A 19476-nucleotide genomic window follows, 5' to 3' on the forward strand; every position below is an offset into this window, starting at 1 on the left:
ATGACTAGTACCTTGTGAAGGTTCACAAGGGAGTACATCCCCTCTGTATTTTAGCAGATTCCCCAAGGCTGCACCCTATAGAAAGAAACACCACTTTGTACCTTTTATCTCCCTGCCTGATAACCCCCATACCTGCATCACTAAACAGGGAGAAGAACTAGAATAGTTTCCTATTCCAAATTCCTACTACCACAAATCTCAGCTCCAGAGCCTCACAGGGCAGAGGGCAGGTGCTAACCTGAGGAGCATTTGGGAAGTCTTAGCCCACCTCAAGCATGCCCGTGTCTACCTGGCAGCATTGTCCCTGGAAAATGAGGGAATGGGCGGGGCTGATGAGGAATTTGTGCAGTATGGTCACTTGAAACACAGTCGTGGAATACACTTGGAAAAAAGGTACCAAGGCTTATGTAAGAGAACTGCTGTAGATTCATGAGATGATAAGATTCCATTCAACAAACATTTATGACCTCTTTACTATTTATGCTAGGCACTGAGGTAAATAGATGAGTACTGACAAGCCCCTCCTCTCTAGGAGGTCACAATGAAAAGGACATAGAAGTAATGACAGTACACTGTGAAAAACTGTTTAGAATGGCACTCAAGTAGTAGCAGAGTGTCAGAGAAGACAAAAAACCCTCCCACCAAATTTTAATTTCCCTTCCACTGACCTTATCACAATGTATTCTCACATCCCAAATGAAAAGAGTTTATTACGATTGTCTGAAACATAATGGAATATGAAACATTATAGTATATAAACTGATTTACATAGACTATGTTATATTATTGTTCTTTTCTGATTATAAAACAGCATAATACTTACTCATGTTGAAAATTTAAAGAGCTCAGAACTGCGTAATGAACAAAGAAAAATCCTAACCAGGTAACCATTGTAAATATTATGGGAAATAGACTTCCAAATAAATTTCTAGGTGTGAGCATGTGCACACACACACACACACACGCACGCACACACACACACTTTTTTGTTGTTGTTTTGTTTTGGGGGCAGGGTCTCACTCTATCAACCAGGCTGGAGTGCTGTGTTGCAATCATGGCTCACTACAGCCTCAGGGCTCAAGCTACCCGCTCACCTCAGCCTCCCGAGTAGCTGGGACTACTGTCATGCACCACCATGCCCGGCTTATTTATTTATCTATCTATTTATTTATTTTGTGGGGGTGGGAGAGATGGGGTCTCCTTATGTTGCCCAGGCCAGTCTCAAACTCCTGGACTCAAGAGATTCTCCTGCCTCAGCCTCTGTAAGTGTTGGGATTGCAGGCCTGAGCCACTGTGCCCAGCCACACACTCTTTTTATAATAGGAATCACATTGCTGATAGGCAACCTGATATTTTCACTCAATAATGCTAACTCATTTTAAATACTGTATTTAATGGTGTAGTGAGCATCTGTTGTTTTTTGTTTACTTTATAGCCTCACCCTGATTCTTTCTGGCAAGTCATTCTACCCTTATGGTTCTTGAGTGAACCCTCAGTCATAGTTCTTACATCTTCCTCCTATGGCCCCGAGGGTAGGTGACTGACCCAACCTGGTTCAACTATGGTACAAGCGAGATAAGTGAACAAGAAAAGTTTACTACTTTCTCCTCCTACCCACTCTCAGATTTATTTCTGGCCCTTTTCACTCTGTAGGTGGCCTATATGATCTTGTCATTTGGGCCTACTTTCCCTATTCACATGCCCTTTTCTTTTCATTTCCATGCCTTCACTTTCCTTAAGTCTTGTTATTTGCTCATTTCCATTATTCTTTGTCATTTAAACTTTCCTGTGATGGTGACTTTCTAGATTTCACATTTATTTCTCCTTTCGTCTATATCAGCAGCCACCTCTAGTGCTAGCATCCTGTGTCGGTCTCTTTCACAGCAACAGATCCATTCCTATAACGCTGTAACTGCGAGGGCCTTGCCAGCTCAGGCTCTCTATTCTTAGCCCTTTTATGAACATCTCTTCTGTGAGACTACGCCTTTGTAATGAAAGTGTTGACTGGAGAATTGTACTGACAGTGTCATGATCCTCCAATGTGGGATAGCCATCAGCATTTGAAGGATATGCATTTGAAGACCAAAGGTAAACAGGAAACCCTCCATCCCTTCATTTATTTAAGCAGATGGATACCTAGACCCTGTAAGAAGGGCTGAGAAATCAAAGATGAGTGAAACAAGATCCTTTCCTTGAAAAATTCACAGTCTAGTGTGGTAGAAAGACAGATATGTAAGCATGTAATTACAGTGAGAGATATAATTTTATAAATATATGTACAAAATGTTTTCTTAGAAAAATGTGCAACAACAGGACATGCCCCTGAAGTTTGCATTGGTTATCACTATCAGATATTTCCCCTTTTTTCTTATCTGTATTTTCAGAAGTTTTTCCTTCAATATGTATTTATCATTTTGGAACTAAGGAGAAACAAAGCATCTACACAAAGTAGCATGATGGGATATACGCCCAACTGGGAGTGTGCATGGTATCCTGAGGAAGCAATGATCTCATCTAGGAAGTCAAAGAAAACCTTGCAACATCTGCCTTTCCATTCTTACTCATATGGGTCTCTCACATGTCAACCAAATGCAAAGCATGACCTTTGGATCCTGGTTCAAGTAAACCAACTGTGAAAATATTTACAGTATGAGGCAAGTGGGGGAAATTTGAATCTGACTGGATATTTGATGATACTATGGTATTATTGTAATGAGGAGGAGGTATGTTAAAAGCATTGCAGTAATGTTAGAAAAAAAATCCTTATCTTTTACATAAATATACTGACATACTTTGACATACTTATGGATGAAATGATATGAAGTCCGGGGTTTTCTGTTTGTTTGTTTGTTGTTTGTTTGATGGAGACTCTCTCTGTTGCCAGACTGGAGTGCAGTGGTGCCATCTCGGCTCACTGCAATCTCCGCCTCCTGGGTTCAAGTGATTTTCCTGCCTCAGCTTCCCAAGTAGCTGAGACTGCAGGCGCCCGCCACCACATCCAGCTAATTTTTGTATTTTTAGTAGAGACGGGGTTTCACCATGTTGGCCAGGATGGTGTTGATCTCTTGATCTTGTGATGATGTCTGGGGTTTTAAATAAGTAAATAATTCACTGGGGGTATGAAGTAGATGGAAATATAGAATAAAAATAATGGTCAGAGTTAATGATAATTTAGGTTGGGTAGTGGATTCATGCATGCTTATTTCACTATTTCCTCTACTTTTGTGCTTGAAATTTTCTACAAAAATACAATAATAATTAATATATTTTTTCTGTAATAAATGAAAACATCCTACAAATGTCTGTATCTTCAAGACTTAGCCCAAAAATCATATTCTCCACTAGTGAATGAGCACACCACAATTGTTCCATTTGTGTGGACAAATGAACAAGCAGCATTGAGAAACTCACTGTGCATTGTACATTGTCAATTTAATAATTATCTGATCTGTGTCAATGCTATTTGTCTTGTAATTTCAACATATATTTTCATATTCCATGTTTATAGTGTGCTCACACATAAGAATCAAATATTTTAATCTTTTTATTATTAATAAAAGGGCTGTCTTCTCTTTGAAATCTTTCCTGACCATTCATTCCACTATTTGGACAGACTCTACTTGAACTTTGCACATACAAAAAGGACACTTAACACAGTTTTGTGCTTATTCATTCACTTATATTTAAATAAGAATAGTGTGTTGCATGTGAAACCTGTTCACCAACTAGTTGTTGTTATATTCACAATCCTTTCTCTCTACTAGGCTATAGTGATATAGCAGTGACTAGTGTCTTACTTGTCTTTGTACACCCAGCAACTATCTCAATACCTGGTACATTTTAGATGCTCAATAAACACCTGTTAAGCGAATTGATGAATAAATACAATTTAAGATTACTCCATTCACAGATCTATACCAAGTCCAGTGGGATCATCCGTAAGGCTGAATAATGTAAACTAATTCATGCCTATGGTTTACTCAATGCTCCACCAATCATTTGATCAGAAACATAACATGATCCTAGATTTAGTGTCCATTTAACATAATCACTTTAAATCCAAATGGCAGAGAGAGATAAAATACCCTTTTTCTTTCAGGCAAGCAATGCAATGTACTCAACAGATATCCCTGACCTTCATTCCATCCTGAGTGTCTCCCAATTGCAAACATATATTGAGGAGACAAGTGAGTCAGAAATGGGACAAAGGACAAAGTGAAACTGAGGGATTAGGTCAGTGAGTCTCAGGATCAGTGAATGGCTATTTCAGATAACATTGGGTAATGTTTCGTAAAAGCTGAAAACATTTCATGACTTATTTTCTTAGGCTGTATCAAAATATTCTTGATATCAAAATGACTAGTTCAAAACATGTACCCATTTGATCTTCATAATAAGAGTGTGAGGTAAACAGAGCCTGTCATTTCCATCTTAAAGAAAAGGAAACTAAGGAAATGTACCCTTCATTCAGCTGGGATTTAAAAATATGACTTAATTTTTTAATGCAGTATAATGGGATAATAATGCTGTGCTATCACTGCCAAGAAAGAGCTTTTTTGTTTTGGAGGAGCTGTTAGATTTAGAAGTACTCTTTAGATCCTGAAAGGAAGTATTTGAGTGACTTCCAAACTCAAAAACCTCCAGAGCGAGGGAGATTTGTTTGTCAGCTTGGTTGTTTGTTTGTTTTTAGGTACTTGAATAACTTCCTCCTTGAAAAGGAGGGTGCAGAAATCAAAGGCCTGATTGTGCTGAATCCTTCTCTTTGGTCATTATTCAGACTGGTTCCCAGCATGCCGCAGTCCAGAGGAAAAGGTCCAAGTTCTGTTTAAAAATCAGACTAAAGAGCTTACTCAGCACCCTGCTCACATTAATGTTGCTTGTTTTCATTATTTAAAGTCTTTTGATAGTTCCTTGTATGCAATAACCTTAGGCTTCTGGGAGTATTCTTAGAACATAGGAAGCACCTCCTTAACTTAGTAAAGAAGAAAAATGCTTTTCATGACTATCCGCTCTCTTGAAGGACCCCTGAAACAGCCAGGTCTTTGGGCATAATTAAATTCTGGGCAAGATTTTACAGAAATGCAGCTTCTTTTTTTCTAATTTAGTTTTGTGGTGTGTGTGTAAAGTGGGGGAGTTTCCACTTGGTGGGGAAAGGAGAATTTGCCATTGCTGCTCATCTACTCAGGACTGATGGAGACATTCATTCTTAGGGGAATAGGCAAAAAATTGTTTTTGTTGTTGTTGTGTTTCAGCATCAGAGAGTGAGAGTGTGTTGCAGCAATCTGACTATTTGGAAGACTGCTCCTTGAATTTCCCAATTCAAAAGACTCGGTAGAGCTGAGGGATGCTTGATACGTCAACACAGACCACAAAAGGCAGGACTTTTCTAAAGAGATTAGAATTATATCTACCTTTTGGGTACACGAGGTGAATGGAACGAAGGGATTCTGGAACAGATATCCCGAAAGAAGAATCGCAAAGCAGAACTCCTCGCACAAGGTTATCTAAATCTCCTTGACAGGTGTACACGCAAAGAAGGCATTTGGCCCTTGAGGTAACGTTTACTTGGGAGGTTAGGACAATTCTGTCACGCTTAGGGCAAGCCAGCTGACCCTGAGCCCAGGAGCACCCTAGGACTGCAGCACAGAAAATACGCCAGCTGGCCGGTCGCTCCTCCTTTGTTCCATTCCCGGGGGATTGGAGTAGCGTTGGAGTCACTGACGCCATCCCCTCCCGCCTCTGGCGTTCATGGAGCATGCGCTTCCTCCCTCACTTCCTCTCCAGGAGGGAGCGAGAGTAAAGCTACGCCCTGGCGCGGCCGTCTCCGCGTCACAGGAACTTCAGCACCCACGGGGCGGACAGCGCTCCCCTCCACCTGGAGACGTGACTCCCGCGTGTCCCAACCCTGCTAATCCATTGACCCCCGAGTGTCAGAGATCCCGCGGCCGCCCAGTCCCGGCCCCTCTCCCGCCCCACACCCGCCCTCCTGGCTCTTCCTGTTTTTACTCCTCCTTTTTCATTCATAACAAAAGCTACAGCTCCAGGAGCCCAGCGCCGGGCTGTGACCCAAGCCGAGCGTGGAAGAATGGGGTTCCTCGGGACCGGCACTTGGATTCTGGTGTTAGCGCTCCCGATTCAAGCTTTCCCCAAACCTGGAGGCAGCCAAGGTATGTGAGCACTTTTCTTCTTCCTACCTTCCTTTTATTTCGCCACCAAAAGGTAAAGTTTGGTATAATAACATGAGCTGTAAATCACCCTGCCTCGTTTTCTGATCAAATCATATACATGAATACGGACAGAGAAATCAGTTCGAATTTAGAGACATAAGACAGATTTTTTTCTTCAGTTTTAAAATGATAGAGCAGTAATATGGATTGTTTTTAAAGATCTTATTTTGAAAAGGGAAGGGAATCTTTTTCACCTAAAGTGGCTCGGATTTTTTCCTAGTTGCCTTACAACCTTTCTCAGATAGTCTGTTCATTATATAGGCAGTATATGATGAAAGAGCTTTTAGTGTGCCAATAATACCAATCCAAATTATGCTCTCTCTAGTTGAGAAGAGCTGGTAACCCTAGTGTTAGAACTATATGTTAAATTTCTGATCAGAAAAAAAAAGTGTGATTCTGTCAGCTCAGGAGATACACCAAGATAATAAACAAGGCAATATTGATAATTACTGTTATTGTATAATCTTGATAATCTTTGTTAGTATTTGTTTCATAGTCATCCAAAAATTATTTCTCCTAATGTTTGTTTTTCCTTTTTATAAAGATTTTATTTAATAAGAGGCATATTTTGTCTTTCAATGCACAATTAAATTTATATTCACGTGTGTTTATTCTAGACAAATCTCTACATAATAGAGAATTAAGTGCAGAAAGACCTTTGAATGAACAGGTAGGTCAAAAGTAACATTATGAATGCTATTTCATTTTGATTTAGTTATTATTATTTAATGTAATTATGCTGTGACATTTTGGTCATTTTGAATTTACAAACACCAGGAACTTAATAGTTAATTGACAGCAATTAGGATGGGAAATCTAGTTTTGGTAAATTCTGTGCCCTAGCAGTTATTTATATTGAGTTCTGTATATTGAATACATAGAGTAGCTATATAATAACCCAGTAAGCTCAGTATCACATCCACTCTGTTGTAAGATTGCCTAATTTACCAGAGATTTCTCTTTCACCAATATTATAGGAGAAAGGAATTAACACTTACTGAGCATCTGCCCTTAATTTTATCTCATTTAATAATTATAACAGTGCACTGAAATAGGAATTATCCACATTTTACAAACAAGAAAATTAAATCCCATGGAGAGTAAATCATTTGGCTCTCATACTTGGTAAGTGGTGGAGCAATGATTTTAAACCAGGTCTATCTCCTGTTTGTTCACAGATTGCTGAAGCAGAAGCAGACAAGATTAAAAAAACATATCCTCTAGGTAAAAAGAAATCATGTTGATGTTAATTTAAATAATGTAGGCTATGAGAATCTGAACTAAAATGGCTGTGTTGGTTTGGGGCTTTTCTTCCAGAAAACAAGCCAGGTCAGAGCAACTATTCTTTTGTTGATAACTTGAACCTGCTAAAGGCAATAACAGAAAAGGAAAAAATGGAGAAAGAAAGACAATCTATAAGAAGCACCCCACTTGATAATAAGTTGAATGTGGAAGATGTTGATTCAACCAAGAATCGAAAACTGATAGATGATTATGATTCTACTAAGAGTGGATTGGATCATAAATTTCAAGGTAAATGAGAAAAAAGAATTTTTGTTAACGTGGAGTTCCCTATAGTGGGTTAAGAGAAAGTCCAATATTTTAAAAATATCTTTTAAACATTCATAATCCTTTATTAGTCAAGTCAAAAATTGAGATAAAGCATCTATTTACAATAATGTGTAAAGCCCCAGTTCCACAGAGTGCCAAATTTTATTTTCCCTTTAAAAATTCCTTTAGCGATGCTCTGAAAACATTTTTAATCTAGTATTTACATTTTATGTTATTAAATTCATTTGAACATTCAAATTTACTTTAAAAATTAGTACACACAAAATATCATAATTTTCAAATAATTAGATCAATAAAGTACCCTCCCACCCTACCCCAAAATGTGAAATATCCACTATTTCCTTTTCAATGTTTTCTCCTAGTCATATCCTTTCTCTGTAGGTCATCCTAACCTTTACATGGCTTCAATTACATCTATATCCTGATACCCTGTATCACTAGGCCAGACTTCTCTTAGCTATACACTTATTTATCTGTTTACCTATTTGACAGTTTCCCTTGGCAGTCTCAGAAGCACCTCAAATTTAGCATGCCCATGATTAAATTCATAATCTGTGTCCACCTCACAACCTAGCTCTCTTAGAGTACTGTTTCTTTAGGAAAGACACTACTATCCATTCAGTTTTTTAAAGACAGAAATCTAGGATCAAACTACTTATCTTTTCCGTCACCTTTCAAATTCTAATCTGCCAAAACTTACTAATTTTATGTCTTATGCATCTCTCAATTGTTTTTCTCTATATTTGTGCAAACTCCAATCCTTGTCCAAGCTCCAATTATGTCTCATGTAAACTATTGCAAAATCTACAGTTCTCCCAGCAACCACCCTGCCTCTCCCCAACTCATTCTTCATTTGGCAGCCAATGTGATAGTTTCCTGACTTGAAGTCAGGAGTTCAAGACCAACCTGGCCAACATGGTGAAACCCCGTCTCTACTAAAAATACAAAAATTAGCTGGGAGTGGTGGTGGGTACCTGTAGTCCCAGCTCCTCGGGAGGCTGAGGCAGGAGAATCACTTGAACCCAGGAGACAAAGGCCGCAGTGAGCCAAGACCATGCCACTGCACTCCAGCCCGGGCGACGGAGCCAGACTCCGTCTCAAGCAAACAAACAAAACAGGAAAACCAAAGTCCTTAATGAAGCTTGCATAGTCCTGCATGGACTGCTTCCTGACTACATTTCTAGGTTCATCCAGCACACATAACCTGATAGAAACCTTGTCCTTGCCCTTCATGGCACTTCATAAAGTTTGTAATCTTACCTTCATAAGTGTGACTATCTATGATTAATGCCTTTCTCCAAAACTAAACTGAAAACTTCATAAGAATAGAGACATTGTAACCCCAGTGCCTGGAAGCCCATGAATTTATTGAATAAATTTATGAAAGAATGAATGAACAAATGAAATAACAGATGAGGGAATAAATGAACTGCCATACCTAGGCATTAAGGAGGAAAGTATGTTTTTCATTTTGAGAACCAGTGCTTAGGAGTAAGTACAGGTTTCTTCCCTGTCCTTATTCTGTTCCATGGCTACAGGAGATTTATGCTGATTATCTCTGATAGAAAACAACTGACGATTAAATATATGACTTTTATATGACAATTAAATAGTGGACTTTCATAGGACATAATGACCTAGGAGTATTCCAAAGTGTCTTGTGTACCTATGAAGTGGAATGGAGGCAATGGGTATATATTTTGACATATATCGTATGCCATGCTACTTAGGGAAATTTACTTTTTAAAATCTTGAATTCAACTTTTTTACCTAAAATATTGGGACTACAAATAGACACTGATTATAACTGCAGACAAATCAGATTCAACCACTGCAACCGAAGTGATCATTTGATTTAATAGAATAATCTAATATTGAGTTGGCTGGATTGGTCAAACTGGTTGTACATGCAGGCAGAGACATAGATCTGTTTTTGATCTGACTACTAACTTGAGCAACTAATTTTTTAACTGTTCAACATTTTATTACCATCCCAAATATGTTTGGAACTACCAAGTGCTAGTCCTAATGACTTCAGGTTTACTGTAGGAGGTATTAACTCCACTCGAGATCAAAGAAAAGACCGGCCAGGGTTCTTGGAGACAATGATTTGTGAGTAAGCTTCTGGTCTCCCCTTGTGCTCTGGAAATCCTGAAACCAGGGGGTTTTGGCCACCAAGTTGAATACAGCCTCAGATGCATGTAGACTTCATCCCAGAGGGGAAGGTAAAGGAAGCTAACTTCTGCCAGATGTGTTCCCATACCTACTCTTGCCTTTGGGAAGCTTCCAAACAGGTTTGTGCTACAGGACCCATCAATTCTCCTTTTCACTGTTTTCTATAGTATGCACAATTTAGGATCTCTCCAAATTTCTCTTATAAAGCAGTGCTTTGGGCCTCCTGTATGCATTCAAATATTTATTGAGCAATTGCTACGTATTGGACTATGAGCTAGACAATAAACCCTGTGTAGTCAGGGAGCATGCCTAACTTTTACATCACTCTATTTCCAGTGTCTGACACATAGTAAGGCTTCAATTAAAATATATTGAACAAATGAATGTCAAGTGCTATGTTAGATGCTAGGGATTCAAAACATAACTGGGCAGATGATGACTTGGGACATGACCCTTTGACATTCACTTAGAATGTTGTGGCTACTTAACAAAAGTTATGTGTTAAACCCATGTTTGGCTCCCTTCTGGGAGTCTATACATGGAGGGTGAAATACCCCTTCATGAGCAGGAGGGAAGCCATTCTGGGTCATACTATCCATTTTAGAAGAGTGAAGGAAATCAGGGAAAGGTGAGGAGCCATGGTCACACGTTCCACTGTTTACCCCATCCAGCAAAGCGCTGCTAGGGGAGACCTAAGTTCCTGGCTCAAGAGAGTACAGCGGTGTAGCAGAGCAAAGTCTCTTCAGTGGGTTACTAACAGCCTCCCTGTTGTGAAGTAAATGGACTGAAAAACAGTCATCTCAGTTATTTTCCAGGTTTAGCAGGCAACCAATATTCCTCCTTTTACGGATCCTGAGGGATAAGTGGGAAGGGAAATAAATTCTTCCACCTCTGCATAGACTGGGGCAGTTTCTGCTCTGTGTATTCCCGAGAGCCTGACTTGCAACCCACAAATGGAAAAATCAGACACATAATAGTGAGTCTCTGCTTCTGAAAAATAGATGATGAACCAAATTTTCAGTCAGCCAGGAGGAGAACTGATTTTATGTTTGTTGTTTGTTTGTTTTGTTTTTCTTAGGGGCTTTTCTGCTTTTTTGTCTGTCTGGTACTCAGCTCGAAGGGCTCATGGCTCATGCGCTGGCCAACAGCTCGGCAATTTTGTACTGACAGAGAACTTCCAGTCCTCCATGTATACTTACTCCTACTCATTTTCCTAAGCTTCTTTCCAAACAAGAAGAAGATATTCTGCCTGAGGCAGCATATACCTCTATTTTCATAGAGTCTGAAAGAAAAGCCAAAGGAGATATTCCCTGTCCAAATCTCCAAAACCCATGGAAGAAAAGAGCAGAATCAGAAGAGAAATACTAGGTTCTTCTTTCTTTGAGTGAGTGTGATGAGGATTGTCTGGGCAGAATCTGGCCAGAGTTTCAATTTCCATTTTCTCTAGAAGATAATTGCAGTTCCTTTATTTCAAAATACAAATATATCGTGCATAATAACAATAATACTTTAGCTTTCATATATTAAGTTGGTGCAAAAGTAATCGCGGTTTTTGCATTAAAAAGTAATGCCATTAAAAGTAATGGCAAAAACCGCGATTACTTTTGCATTGACCTTAAGTACTTTTCAATCTAAAAGGTACTTTTACATTTTATTTCATCTGATCTTCACAACAATCCCATGAAATAGATACCTTATTAGACTCCTTTACAGTGATCCAAGGATACAGCTAACCAGAGATATCACTGGGGCTAAAATTCTGATCTTTCCAGTCTTCCCGGAGGAAACAGGGAGAATTAAGAGTCTTGTAAATTTGATCCATTCAATGTGGTATAGATTGGAGATGACTAATAATTGATTCCTGGAAGATCTCCATGGATGTGCTACAATGCTTCATTGCCACTAGCCCTTTCCCTCAGGATGGGCCCTTACTTTGGTCTGAAGTCGTATTGCCAAATGTATTTCTAGGAAAGCCAAGGGTACATATTAGCATGCTTCTCTGCAAAGATTTACATATTGCTTTGTGCAGATCTGTTGCCACATTTCAAAAGTTTAAATTCCAGGCACATAAAGTAAGTTCCCTGTTCTCTAAGAATGAGTCTTGTTACCTTAAGCTGCCTTTTTTACATAAAGACACTCTGATACAGGTTCAGTTAGAAGTAAATATTTATTTTAGGTGAGTCATAAAATCTTCAGTACACACTCTCTGATTCTGGGTGTGAGGTAGAGGTCCCTGCCCCTATCCCAGGAATTTGCCTGCAAAGGTAGTACATGTGGGGATATTACCAAACAATCTATTCCCTGTATGGAACTGAAATATCAAATCATACAATATATAGAAGGGTACATTGAATAATATGACATGCTATATAAATATGGCATACTATGTTAATAAAAGGTATAATATGGTTTGTATTGTTTGTGATAACAATAAATGGAGAGGGCTTTTGTGTTGCCTTTAGCTCTTCCTTCCTCTTATAGTCACCTAAGAAAGTTCCAGAATGTCCATTATCATACTAAGTTTTTAACATGAAGATCAATTTTATTTCAAACTAAGGGTTTCCGTGGACCAAGAACCACCATAAATACATCTCAAACATATGTGAGTGTACAAAAGTGAAGTACAGATTATAAGTATAATATGATGCATGAAACAGATCTATGATCACTATGGTGTGAAGTTGTGGTCGTTCTGTCTAGATGATCCAGATGGTCTTCATCAACTAGACGGGACTCCTTTAACTGCTGAAGACATTGTCCATAAAATCGCTACCAGGATTTATGAAGAAAATGACAGAGCAGTGTTTGACAAGATTGTTTCTAAACTACTGAATCTTGGCCTTGTAAGTCATGTGCATGGAAATAAACCAAATTCCTAGTGCAGTTTAGAGTATGCCAAGAAGCCAAGTCACTTGTCTCAAGTAGCCAAGTGTGTCTTCCTTTTACTAGGACCCATAGGTTTTAAGAAAAAGTAAAGCACTATTCTTTTTTTCTGGGAGTTTATCATCCATCAGAAGAACTAGGCAAGTAGAACTAGACACATGCCCCAAATGCCAGCTGCTTAAAAACCATAAGAGCCAGAGAATAGCTTATTCCAACTGGAGTAAGGAAAGGCTTCAGAGGAGAGGCGCGTGAAGGAAGCTTAGAGGGATGGTTAGGATATGACCAGCAGAGGTAAAAGACATGTATGTGACAAAAAAGAAATAACAGGAGCAAAGGCATGTGATCTATATTTTAGAAACTCCAGGTGATCTCATTTGAATCCACCTCAGCTTGGCTCCTCTGCCCTGACGTGGCCCTGGCAGGCTTTATTATAAAGATGCTAATGCTGTGGGATGTCAAAGGTTATCTGACTGTGACCTAAAGCTGTGGCGGAGCAATGCTCCGGGTGTTTCTCAAAATATGTGGTCCATGGGTTTCAAGAGATAGGACTAACAGCTTGCATGGTGGGCCCAAATATACTTCTTCCAGGAGTGCTGAGCAATCCCTATAACAGCTAGTATGTGGTGCAGGCATAAGTGAGGGCTGTCTGAAAGATGGTTCAAAAGAGTCCTCTTTAAAAAATAGATGTTTGACTACAGTTTAGTCCGCATTTTTTTTTAAATCACAGGACTGGGAATATAGCAGTTATATATGTTTTGCCTTTTTATGACAGATCACAGAAAGCCAAGCACATACACTGGAAGATGAAGTAGCGGAGGTTTTACAAAAATTAATCTCAAAGGAAGCCAATAATTATGAGGAGGATCTCAATAAGCCAACTAGCAGGACTGAGAATCAGGCTGGAAAAATACCAGAGAAAGTGGTATGTATGAGTGTATACGTATCTGCATGGATGGATGTGTGTGTGTGTGTGTGTACTTCTATCTGTATAATAATTAGTGCCTTACTTGATACCAAGGAAGATTTGAGGTATGTGGCATTTTTAGCCCATTTATAGTCAGGTCAGTCATGTTGGCTCAAACCTATAATCCCAGCACTTTGTGAGGGTGAGGCGGGAGTTGAGACCAGGAGTTCAAGACTAGTCCTGGCAACATAGTGAGACCCCCATCTCTACAAATAAAAATAATTAGCTGGGTGTGGTGGCACAAGCTTATGGTCTCAGCTACTCAGGAGGCTGAGAGAGGAAGATCGCCTGAGGCCAGGTGTTTGAGGTTGCAGTGAACTATGATGGCACCACTACATACCAGTCTGGGTGACAGAGTGAGACCCTGTCTCAAAAAATTAATTAATTAATTAATTTTAAAATATGTATATGCATAAAATACCAAAAAGTTAAAAATATAAATGATCTCCACTTTGAAAATAATGTAAAGATTATGTTATAGTCTATTATTTGGTAAAGATTACATCTTATACCCCACAGTAAAATAATACATAATAATATGTGAAGTAACAATATCACATAATAACAACTATATGTACAGTCCCAGTGAACTGCAACCAAACATCTCACAGTTCCTTTGGTATCCAACATCTGTTCACAGCAGATGTCATCATCTGTGCCCAGTCCCCCCACAAAGAAGTGGGTTGACTAGATCGTCTGCTCCACCAGCTTTTGTGTTCCCCAGAGCCAGCTGCCTAATGCTGCCTCTCTGTTCTTGGCAGTGCTCTTCCACCTGCTCCTTCCCCTTTTCATTGGTTTAGATGCCTATTTACCCAGGCTAATTTCATCCTTCCTTCCCTTTATTGGACTCCTTGCCTCTTCATTTTTTCCTTGGCACCAACCAAGCTGCTGAGATCTTTCTCCCCACCTTGAATTCTCTTTAAAACTTTAGATGAAACTGACTATAGGGGGATATCAAATTCCTCATCTGTCCTTTGATTTTCTTCTGTAAAGAACCCACACCCATGGCTCCTCATCTCCTCCAACATCTTATCTCAAATACAAAGACTATAGAGGCTGATAATTCTGTTTTAGAGAGGCTAGAAAATAGAAATTGGGTCTGGATTTTTTTTTTTTTTTTTTACTGGGTAGCCTAAAAACTTTCCTCTGCTCTCCTTACTTCCAATCCTCAACAGCTGCCATCTTTTAAAGCAGCTTTTGAAGATTCACCCACTCAAAAAAAAAAAAAAAAGTTCTAGATTTATCAAAAAAAAAAAAAAAACCCTTATGACTTTCACCCAGGCTTACCAGTCTGAGCTAAAACTAACAACTAACATAGCTATTTCCATAATTCTTCACTCCCATTACATAATCCTATTCACCCATCTCTAAAATGTTCACATGCTTGACCTGTGTACTCATGTTACCTGAATGCATCAATGCAAATTAAATACAAATGAAATATTCTTTCAACAAATATTTATTGAATACCAACTCTGTACCAAGCACTGGAAATACCATGCCCATTTAAAAAGACATAATCCCTTGATCATGAAGCTCAAAGTCTAGTGGAAGAGGTAGATCGTGTTTAAATCATCATGTATTTTCATTACAATTGCATTAAGTGCTCTGAGGAAAGAAACATGGTTCTGTGAGACCTCAAAAAAGGAGCCTGACCTGGACTTAGGCTCAGGTAATGCTTCCCTAAGGAAGTAACTTGAACTGAGAACCGAAGGTCAAATAGGAGTTAACTTGTGAACATGAGAGGCAGCACACAGAGAAGGATGTGTGGAGTATCCAAGCAACTGAAACAAGCACAGTGTTGCTGGCACAGAAAGAAAGAGCAAAAAAAGAAGAGACTGGGAAGGTGGACCCGGGCCAGACCATGCAGTGCCTTATGAGCCATGGATGGACTCTGATCTTTATTGTAAGAACCATGAGAATTTTCTGGTCCCCTGAAGAATTTTAAGCAAAGGAGTTACATGATCAGACTGTTAAAAAGATAACTCTGGCTACAATGTGGAAACGCAGTGTTGGGCACAGATTTGGGGAGGGTGGTGTTGCAGCTAGCAGGTGAGAAACGAAGGCTGCTTGGACTAGAGTGGCATAATGGAGAGAGAAACGTGCAAATTTGGGATAAATTTTGAAAGCGGGGCCAACAAGGCTACTGATTGATTGGATGGGGGAAAAGGAAGAAGAGGCAAGAAAGGCTCTGAAATTTCTATCTAGTTCACTGAACAGAGAATGAATCATTTACTAAGATGGGAGCCATGGAACAAATATCAGATGTGAGAGAAAGGATTTTGTACACTCATCCAGACAGCACTTAAATTTTACTCAGAAATTCCCAAGTATGACTGCTCTGCTAGGGATAGACATTCTAACAGGCTTTCCTGTATCCTGACACCAGCCCTCTTGGTGGATTCTGTGAACTCAAAGTTTCCCTCTTCATTAAAAGGCAATTTATCGAGGAGAGACTCATGAGAATTTATGGAGGTAAACATGGTCAGAGAAGGAGCCCAGAAATTCCCCTTTTTCCCCTGAGCAGGAGCCAGGTTCTTCAGGGGATTTCCCTTGAGGTAGAGCTCCTTTCCCTAAGCTTCAATGACCTTTTCAAATGACAAGAGCACACATGTCTAGAAATGGGTTTGAACCTGCAGGAGCTTGCAAAGGTGGTGGAATTCTTTCTCTTCACATTTAAGGGCATCACAAAGGAAGGAATCAAGCTGGAGTTTCACTAGTTCTAACAAAATGTTTATTTTTTATTGATTTTTCCCCACTGGAGACTCCAATGGCAGCAATTCAAGATGGTCTTACTAAGGGAGAAAACGATGAAACAGTATCTAACACCTTAACCTTGACAAATGGCTTGGAAAGGAGAACCAAAACCTACAGTGAAGACAACTTTGAGGAACTCCAGTATTTCCCAAATTTCTATGCATTACTGAAAAGTATTGATTCAGGTAACCACTGTGTAGTTGTGATTATGTGGAACAGAAAGAGGAATTCCAGGAAATGTGTGGGTGGGTTTTTTTCTTCCTGTTTTCAGTTTCCAAATATAATCTTCAATGACATACACTGTGGGCTTGGGGAAAACGGTTCACATCAATTTCTTTTTTCCAAAGGAGCATACCAGTTATGAAAATATTTAGGAAAGGATAATCAGGAAAGGTGATGTTTCTGGATAATTTAATCTTCTTGTTAACAGAAGGTTCATTTATTTGTTCAGCAAACAAATACTGGACACGTGTTATGTACAAGGTACCGGAAAAGACCTAGCACCAAGATGGATATGAACCAGGCAGTGTCCCTGCCCTTACCCAGTTCAACCTCAACTCTTATTGCAACTCTTTTTTTCTCAGCTTGATTGAGGTATAACTGGCAAACAAACATCGTATATATTTAAGGTGTACAATTTGATGTTTTGGTGCATTTATACATTGTGAAATGATTATCACAATGAATCTAACTAGTGTATCTATCACCTCACAGTTAACATTTTTTTCTTTTTTTCCTTTTATTCTTTTTGTGTGTGTGATGAGAACACTTAAGACCTACCCTCTTAGCTAATTTCAAGTACACAGTACAATACTGTTAACTATCACCACCATGCTGTACATTCTCCAGAATGTATTCATCTTGCATAACTGAAACTTCGTACCCTTTGACCCCAACACCTCCCCATTTTTCCCTTCCCTTAGCCCTTGGCAACTACCATTCTACTCTCTTCTTCTATGAGTTTGACTATTTGAGATTCTACATATAAGTGAGATCCTACAGTATTTGTCTTTCTTTGCCTGACTTTTTTTTAGTAGCATACATGTTGTCACATACACAAACACGAAAGTAGGAAGGAAATCCTGCCATTTGCAACATATCTTTCTTTCAAAGGCTTTACTCACTTTCCTTAATGGAAACAGTGTATGAAACCTAATTCAAAAGATTATTCAAGACTTCTTTATGAACAGTTTCAGCTTCAGCCTTTATGAACATTTTCACTTCAGAGTTAAAATGGAGAACATTAGACTGAAGAAATCCAGGAGCCTAAAACACACTTGGGAAATCATTTGTTTTTGTTTTTGTTTTTTAAAGCAAAGTCATTCATGCTGATCTCTTTGCTCCTAGGTGCACTGAGTTAACTGAGGATTCAGTCCATGTTTATTTTGGTTAATCTGCAAGGAGGATAATAATGTGCAATGTTTCTGTTGTTATTGTTCAAACAGATGCTCTGGACTGCCTTCATGGCTTTTCCTTTCCCTGTTCAAGGATTCAGCCCCAGATTGAACATTTATATAAAGACTTCTATAACTGTAATCTATTTCTCCCAAGAAGTGACCTTAAAATAAGCTTTCGTTTCTGGAGAACATCCTTTGTGCTTCAATTCCAGACATTGGCCAGATGGCACTGGCTACTCTGCTGGCTCTGCAGGGCTTGTACATCTTGAGGGTCCATTCTGAGCCATCTTGCCCCACTGGTTGGCAGATGCCCAACTCAGAACCTCTGTCATCCTGGTGAGTCACTTCTCATCAGTGAAGAGCACCAGCGTGATACCAAATACTTCTATGGATGTGCCCTTGAGCAAATAATGTGATAGCCGAAGTTACTATTTATCAGTTCTTTTCCAAGATCTCTTCCCCTGCCTCTTCTCCCATTTTTCCTCCCTCCCAACCCATGACTTTGATGGCATTTTTAAAAATGCTACTGTATAAAATGTTCCTTATTCGTTTTTATCTTTCCATTTTCCTCACCTCATTTCTTATTGCCTTTATTTTCCCATAATTTTAATTTAAATATTTATACTGAGTTCTTTGCTAGCATCTGTCTTTCTTGCCCAGGGTCTCAACAAATTAAGAATGAATAAAGCAGGCAGGAAACCAAAATATCATCTCTGTTGCTGATAAACACGGGGCTGCAGAATGTAGCTTCATGTGAGAGCCAACTGTGGCCTTGTTTGCTCCCTACTCCTCCGTCTAGATCAACAGCCAGTCTCAGGGATGGTTTGGGTCTGCAGAATGGGCTCATTTCTCAGGTTCTTGCCTTGCACTGTTCCAGGCAAGTGGAAAAAAAGAAAGATTCCAAATCCCCACCAGTTGAGAAACATAGGCTAATGGCTGTTGCTTACCAACCATATCTGTGGGGGAGGATGCAGAGGAAGGGGGAAAGGCTAGGAGTATTTAGAGAAAATCTTTCAGTGGAAGCTCAAAGAATAGGGAAAATGGGCTCCCCTCTAGCATCTTAGTTTTTCTTTTCTTCAAAAATGGAAACTGATGTTTTTTCTGATTTTAGAATTAATATTTTTTTCTCAGCTATTATGGCATCATTATCCATTTTGTTCCATCAAGATGCAGAACATAATGTCAAATACAAAGGGTTCCCAAGAGGCCGGGCCCAGTGGCTCATGCCTGTAATCCCCACAATTTGGGAGTCCGTGGCAGGCGGATCGCCTGAGGTCGGGAGATTGAGACCATCCTGGCCAACATGGTGAAACCCCATCTCTACTAAAAATACAAAAATTAGCCAGGCATGATGGCACATGCCTATAACCCCAGCTACTCGGGAGGCTGAGGTAGGAGAATCTCCTGAACCCAGGAGGCGGAGGTTGCAGTGAGCCAAGATGGTGCCACTGCACTCCAGCCTGGGTGACAAAGTGAGACTCCATCTAAAAAAAAAAAAAGA

At 39.4% G+C, this 19476-nt stretch overlaps 1 protein-coding gene across 2 annotated transcripts in view; it reads left to right on the forward strand.

Annotated features, from left to right (window-relative positions):
• The first annotated feature begins 5773 nt into the window (after positions 1-5773).
• Positions 5774-19476, forward strand: part of SCG3 (secretogranin III) — a 37619-nt gene continuing 23916 nt past the window's right edge. The window contains 7 exon segments of one of the 2 annotated variants that reach the window (NM_001260692.1): positions 5774-6167; positions 6845-6897; positions 7406-7451; positions 7545-7760; positions 12675-12817; positions 13630-13779; positions 16586-16763. In NM_001260692.1, coding sequence (NP_001247621.1) covers positions 6086-6167; positions 6845-6897; positions 7406-7451; positions 7545-7760; positions 12675-12817; positions 13630-13779; positions 16586-16763 — 868 coding nt within the window. In that variant the 5' untranslated portion in view covers positions 5774-6085. 2 annotated transcript variants of the gene reach the window in all.

This window comes from Macaca mulatta, chromosome 7 (genome assembly GCF_049350105.2).
Source record: "Macaca mulatta isolate MMU2019108-1 chromosome 7, T2T-MMU8v2.0, whole genome shotgun sequence".
In the NCBI taxonomy this organism is placed as follows: Eukaryota; Metazoa; Chordata; class Mammalia; order Primates; family Cercopithecidae; genus Macaca; species Macaca mulatta.